The sequence below is a fragment of the Panicum virgatum genome, chromosome 1N, assembly GCF_016808335.1.
Source record: "Panicum virgatum strain AP13 chromosome 1N, P.virgatum_v5, whole genome shotgun sequence".
In the NCBI taxonomy this organism is placed as follows: domain Eukaryota; kingdom Viridiplantae; phylum Streptophyta; class Magnoliopsida; order Poales; family Poaceae; genus Panicum; species Panicum virgatum.
The window spans coordinates 3,267,902-3,275,296 of NC_053145.1; the positions used below are offsets into that span (position 1 = coordinate 3,267,902).

The 7,395-nt window shown below is 50.6% G+C and overlaps 1 protein-coding gene across 1 annotated transcript; it reads right to left on the minus strand.

Annotated features, from left to right (window-relative positions):
- Positions 1-698: 698 nt before the first annotated feature.
- LOC120654603 (50S ribosomal protein L3, chloroplastic-like) lies at positions 699-2,132 on the minus strand. The gene is made up of 2 exons (XM_039932174.1): positions 1,510-2,132; positions 699-1,154 (listed from the first exon to the last, which is right to left on the minus strand). Exons 1-2 carry the CDS (start codon positions 2,009-2,011, stop codon positions 865-867), a joined length of 792 nt encoding a protein of 263 aa, XP_039788108.1. The 5' UTR covers positions 2,012-2,132; the 3' UTR covers positions 699-864.
- Positions 2,133-7,395: the final 5,263 nt, after the last annotated feature.

The window sequence follows — 7,395 nt, forward strand, 5'->3', positions numbered from 1 at the left end:
AGTTCTTGAGGTTGTTCTTGCCGACGAATTGACGATCTTGGTAGGCGGCAGGCGCACTGCGGAGGAGGTTGCCGGCTTACCCCTCTGTGTTGGTGCCTTCACATCCTCCCGGGCATCTTCCTCTTGTACACGCCGGCGTTCCATGTTAACCCAAGCCGCCTATGGCTCTTGGAACCGCGCGTCAACCCATGCTTGAAGTTATGCCTCGTTGCCTCTTATTATGCCACCTGCGTAACGCCACCAGTAGCCGCGAACCCATCATGTAGGAGAACAAATGGCTCACAAAGAGTGGCATTCCAATTGCAAATGCAAGCGCTTGAAACTAGAACCAAGCCTTGCTAAGAACCGCAGAACACTCAATGTTCAGCTCATTGTCCATATTCTTTGCTGATAATGCTGTCGTAGTAATCTGTATTTTTTTTCGGTTAAGTGCATTAGATATGGTGGAGGCTTGACGTTAACGTCAGAGTTATCCCTGACTTGTCCCTGTTGCATATTTTATATCTGCCATGTTTCTTATTCTTTGCATTTCCTCCTTTTTCATTGCATTTGGCAGCTTCAGATCAGACATTGTTGCATTAGACATTGTGGCATGATCTTACTTATTCTTCAGCAATTCCTGAATCAGCGATCCGCACAGTACAACAGAATCTGCTAGCAGATCTACCACCCAAGCATCTGGTGAGAGATTCAGTCCAAAGAAAGCAAATGGACAGGCGATTAACATAATGGACGATAACACTCCTATCTGGTGATTACTAATCTGAAATCTTGTGTGTACAAAAACTGGTAATTGGTGAAGAAATTACATCCAGTTTGCAGCAGCCAGCAGGGTGGGGAACACTCAAAGTTTAGTGAAAAATTCTAGTTCTTGGGGATGTTCTTGCCGACGATCTTGGCAGGGGCGATGCGGAGGAGATTACCAGGCTTTCCCGGTACGGCGCCCTTGATCATGAGGACCCGGAGGTCATTGTCGATCTTGACAATCTTGAGCTTCCTGATCTTGGTCTTGGTCCCTCCCATCCTCCCAGGCATCTTCTTCCCCTTGTACACCCGCCCAGGCGTTGTTCCAGCACCAATGGAACCCAGTTGCCTATGGCTCTTGGAACCGTGAGTCATCAACCCACGCTTGAAGTTGTGCCTCTTGATGCCACCTGTGCAATTTCACAAGTAACGACGACCGAATCAAGAACACGGTAGGATATTGCATAGCATTGGCACGACCACCATTGCAATTGCAAATGCAAGTGCTTGAAACTACAACCAAGCTCTGCCAAGAACTGGGAAGCATACAATTTTCAGCTCATGATAGTGCTGGTGGCCCGATGGGAATGGGCATACAAAACAATGGCACTGGGGTTGCAAAGCCAATAATTGTAAGAAAACCATTGATGTTGCTAACTAACTTCATGCTTCATGAGATGGAATGATACGACTGCATAACTTGCAGAAATGTGGGCAACTGTTGTTGTCCATGGCATTGCAATCGGAGGTGTGAGATTGCTGTACCTTGGAACCCCTTGCCGATGGAGTTACCGGTGACGTCGACGAGGTCGCCCTCCTTGAAGAGCTCGGCGAAGTCGAGCTCTTGGCCGGGCTCGAACGCGTCGACGGCGGTGAGCCTGAACTCCTGCAGGTGCCTCAGCGGCGGCGCGCCGGCCTTGCCCAGGTGGCCCAGCTCCGGGCGCGTGAGCTTGTCCTCGCGCACGCCGTGGTACCCGACCTGCACGGCGTCGTACCCGTCCGTGGCCGCCGTCTTCACCTGCGTCACCACGTTCCCGCCCTCCCGGAACCCGACGACCGTCACCGGCACCGGCTTCCCCGTGGCCGGGTCGAAGTAGGTCATCATCCCAACCTTGGTCGCCATCACGCCCACCCCGGCCTCGTACGCCGCGCGCACCGCCACCGACGCCGCGCGCCTGAACGAGACCGCGCAGCGGCGGCCGCCGCGCTGCGTGGGGAGGAGGGGCGCCAGTGCGCCGCCGGCAATGCCCACGGCCGCCATGGCCATTCCTGATTCCACTTGTGCTTGTGTTGGGCTCCCTAGCTGAATTCGATTGGGATAGAGGCCATTGCTTGCGGCAACTCCCCTTATCCTCCCGCCTGCTCGGAGGCGCCTTCCAGAAATACGCCTATTACCCACTACCCGTCCGCAGCACCCGCTAGCCTTTTGCAGGCATTTTGCGGCAACCACAAGATGCCGTTTGATGACGCGGGTACATGCAAGAGCCCCCCATGCATGCATGTGAAGTGACGCGGATACACAATTTTCTCAGCTCTACTGCTAAGCGTAACAAAGAGATAGTAAATAATGTAACAAAGAGATAGTGTTTTCCTCAGCTCGTTGTTTCGGCTCCAAAGATTCAATTACAGTCACAGTTTTAGACGCAGCTTCCTCAGTCTGCTGTTGCGGCTCCAAAGATTCAATCACAGTTTTAGACGCAGCCCGTGTATACGAAAGGATACAGCTAAATTAATTAATAAATGCTTATTACAGCAAATTAACTTCTTAGATACTGATAAATGACCAATACTCGTTAGCAAAGCCATCTTGAGCTTCCTTTTGTGACATCAACCAAGCTGAGCACTGTTTTGCGACATTAACCAAGTTTTGATGATGTAATAAATTGATCATGAGGACCTCTACTAGAATACTCTGTTTACTTGAAGCCCATCCCTATTAAGCTGCTTTATAGCAAAAACCTGCAGCAAAAGATCACACTTAAGTCATGTGCCTTTTTTTTAATCTCACCTAGTTACATTACTGTTCTATTTGTATCCACTCCACATCATATTCTTTCAACAAACTCTCATAAGACAAGCACATAAGGTCTGAAGTCTAAAAAATAAGCTCCATTGAACAGCTACTACTTGATTTGTTTTCAGAGTTTTAGGCTGCAAACTGCATAGATACTGACACACTATAACAAATTAACTTGTGTATGGAAGGATCACTGCAAACAGCTCCATTTGAGTCGTTGTAACACCTAAGCCTAATAAAAATCATGGTGTTTGAAATCAAAATTAATAGCAAAGGCCAACAAGGATGTTGCTTGCCAATTTTTCTAAACAGTCAACATCATCTTGTGCATGGAAGCAATTGACTACAGTACCATATATCAGGATTACACTGCAAGTTAACTAGTACATGTTTAAACAAAGATGAACAGAACTGCAAGAATCCCTATCAGTTGATAATACTTACAGTGTAGTAGATGCAGCACAACTAGATGCAATCAGATTCGTCCACTGCAATATTTCCAGCTATGTTATCATGTGTACTATCATGGGCACGGCCTCGGCCACGGCCACGGACACGGACGGCAGCGACGGAGGCAGCGCACGTGGAGGAATCGTCACAATGGAAAGAGGCGACGCCGGTGGGATGGAGTTAGGGTTCTCCATGGCGGCGGCACTGCGGAGCGCGGCCGAGACGACGGCTGCTGTGCTACAGGAGGATTGAGCGATGGGAGATATGCTAGCTATGTGGGCTGTGCGGGCTGTGTAGGCTAACCCGCATATGACCGCTTTGGCGAGTGGGCTGGAATGCTGAAATATGTGGGCTAACGGCGCTGGGTGGCCCAGTGAGTTAGCTAACTGGCCCGCGCCGGTTGCATTTTGAGAGAGAAGCGGAGTCAGAGGCCTAGCCACCACCACAGGCGGTGGCACCAAGCCGCAATGGTTGGGCTGGCTGGGTCGGAGTTCGGCTCCGATCTGACAAGCCGCCACGCATGTTATTTAAATTTTTGCCATATTTTCCACTGGCACTCTTTCAGTTGCCTTCGTTATGAAAGTTTCTATATATTTTGCCACCGTGAATTGCAAAACTCAAAATAATTGTCATTTTTGACGACGTGGCACTCCATGTCGGTGTGCCATCATGTATAAGGAACGGAAAAAGACCACCCTGCCCCTGGTACGTGCTCCTCTCTCTCCCTTGATTCGTTTCGTTGGTTGCCCTCCTCTTTGATGGAATCCTTGTGCCGTGGGATCTAACATCATTACGTTTGTGAATGGTAGGCTGCTAAAAAGTGGATGGTCTAGAAAGCATGGATCCTACAGACTGCCCGCCGTGGTAAGTGAACCATGTACCCACCCTTGTTCTGAAGCATGTGTAGTGTAGGATCGATATTTGGGGGTTAGTTTGTTCTAACTCCAAAGTCTATTTTTTTTGTTGATTCTGCCAGGATCAATCCTGGCAATGTGTTTAGAATAGTTGTTAAATGCGAGAAATATAAGGCGGATCTGGAGTATGGCTTCATGGACATTCCTGAGCGGTGTCATGATATCTGGGTGGATAGCTCTAGTGGATACAATATGGATGATTTTTCTTAGTGATATGACAAGCAAGATCATTTGGGGGCCTAGTCCGACAGTGCGAGTGTGGTCAGTTGATTCAGATAGTGCTGCGTAATGGAGAATCAGAACGAATGACCATTTTGTAAAGATGATTCAGTCCAGGCTTAGTGACAAATTTGCAAATGTTGTGGTTGAAGTAGTTTACAAGGATGGGTACCAGCAGGCAGATTCTCCTTTACAGCAGGCTGCTAGGTCAGTTGCCACTTCTGGTGTGACTAGTGAAGCACATGCGCAGACCTCCTTTCCTACATCTTTTGCCGAAGGGGCAGGTGACACATTTAAATCCCATGATCAGGCAGAGCAAACTTTTGAGGTAGTAGACTGGACTACCTTGACAATTCTCCCTGATCCTGAACAAGATGGTGAAGTTTTTGTTATTGCTAACGAGGATGAAGTATATGAGGCAATGGGATTCAAAGAAGTAGGTGAAATAGCAGATGAAGTTGCTAGAGAAGAAACTGCTATTCCAGGCATTTTGAAGTTGCTAGAGAAGAAACTGCTATTCCAGGCATTTCTGCAGAGCTAGCAAAGGATATGAGTGAGGCAGGTGTTCATGTTGATGATAATGAGGCTACATAGCCAATTATGGATTGGGACAGGGACAATCCAGACATGGCTGTGGGCACAGTTTATCCTTCTATGGTAGAATTTAGGTTAGCAGTTAGATGGCATGCCATAGTTGAGGAGTTTGAGCTTGGAACTGAGAAGTCTGATGAAACAAGATATTAGGGGATATTGCAAGGTTAGTGGCTGTCCATGGGTTATTAGAGTTAGGACACAAGATTGTGGTTGTGTTAGGGTACATTTACTTTTAACTAACTTTTTAAATTATATGCATTTCACAGTAGCATGCTTTGTAGAAATAACTGAAAGGTGTACTATTGTGCAGACTCAAATAAATAATGAGGTTCCCAAGTGTGCTTCAAGAAGCATAGTCAAGGGGAAAATGGCCAATATAGCTTGGGTTGCTGAGAGGGCCATCCCCCTATTGAAGAGGAAGCTTGGGATGGGTGCCATGGATGTTAAGGAAGCACAAGTGCAAGATATAGATAACTTATCGCACTATTTGGTATGGAAGGCAGAGAGCTGCTGACAAGCTATTTGGTAAGTGCTAATTTTTCCGGGGGGGGGATCTCCACCAACTATACTAATGGAAGAGGCAAAGCGTCGCCAATACAAGTACACCCCGGCATACCAGGGGTTGTATAATATGAGAAGAAGAGGATGGGAAAAGGAAGAAAAAATAATACAGAGGAGAGAGGTACAAGGCTAACAATTTGTCCATCCAACACAGAGGCAAGCCACTTACTATTAAATAAAACCACATCCGCACATCTATACCCCCATCTATCTCCATTCCACAAGCGACCGTAAAGCTCAGAGTCGAGACCAACAGACGACGATCGTGATTACACCACCTATGGAGCATATCCAGGATCCAATCGACGAGCCTTCAATGCTATTTAAGGGGAGGAATCCTCAAAGGGGGAGGGTCGTAGAGGAGAAAATGAGGAGATCCAAGAGAGGGGGTCATGGTCTCGCAACCCGGCATTTGGTGAGGCGACGCAACCAAGGATCGTGGAAAAAACAGGGCAAAAGAGACACTCAGTAGCCCACCAGCAGTAAGACGGCTACCGATAGACGATGGGAGCCACCACCGAACAACATACTTGCTAGAGACACTGCAACCATTGCACCTCCACACCACCCCTCGTAGCTACGCCGCTCCGCTGTCACCCTCCAAGGGTCAGGCCAACGAAGTGGGACTAAAGGTGGCGGGAGCGGCGCAAACCAAGGCTCACTGGAAACAACGATATCCTCTTCGATGCAATCAGAGCCACCTTTAAAAGCACATCCGGGCTCCCACGTACCACCATCCAACACTGTGCAAGGGGAGGAAACCTTGCAGGGGGGCGGTGAAAAGTGGAAACAGCCAACAAAAAAATTGATGTCACCACTTGCAAGGAGCGCGCCGACGGAGCAGAGACGCCAAATGGAGTACACCCGCGTGACCCACAATGGAAGACCACAATATGAATCAGCCTTGCACCAGAACCAGCGCCATATTAGCTTGGGGTCACCTTCAAGAGCTAAATCGACGCCTCCAAGGAGGTGAGCGACGTCCTCGGATGCCGCCGTCAAGAGCACCGACAACATGTCAGGCACGCTTTTCACCTTGAGCTCCCTTGTATCCCCATGCTCCACGTCCGTCACCTGCAGACTGCAGTCAGAAGACGACGAAGCGACAACAAGGCTCACCAAAGGCAACCACCGTTCACCGGCAGCACCGAAAAGGGAGCCCTGATGAAGGTGGCCCCGTAGCACCTGATCCCCGTGCCCCCAATTTGGAACTGCGAGCTGCGGAGAGTGGGGGGAGGCAGGGGCGGCGGCCACGACGACGAGGAGGGAAGCCTCCGCCCAGATCTACGGGAGGAGGAAGAAGGGCCCCCCTCGCCGCCGCTGCTAGGCAGCCGTCCAAGCAGCAGCGCGAGGACTACTGTGGGTGACGACCATGGGGCACGGCGGCGTGGAGGCGGCGGTCACAGCGAACCCCGCCCATATCTGGGAGGGGGGGGGGGGGGTCGACGCCGTTGTTTGCCAAGTTGCTTGCAGGGGGCGGGGCGACGCCGCATGTGCCAAGCAGCCGCGCGAGGAGCTCCAAAGAGCCATGGCCGCAGTGGCGCAGCACCGGCGAAGTGGGGGGTCGGCGGCCTAGACGGTGTGGGGAACGGAGACCGCAACGTTGAAACGGGAGAAGGGCCCCCGCCGTCATCTTAGCAGCCGCGCGGACTTTCGGCGGCTGCTCCGGTAGCGGCGAGGGGCAGTGGAGGCCGGGAGTGGGGGGCGGCGGGGGGGGGGGGGGGTGGACGCGACCCGCCCGAGTCGCCCCTGGGGACGGACGGGGGAGGACGACCTCTACTTTGTTGACTCTTGGTAAGTGCTGACTAGTGGCGATGGCAGCTGAGTAGCTGCCACGGGAAAACTCTGGTCAGGTTCACAACACCCTGTGAAATGTGACCGAAAAAACAACCTGTT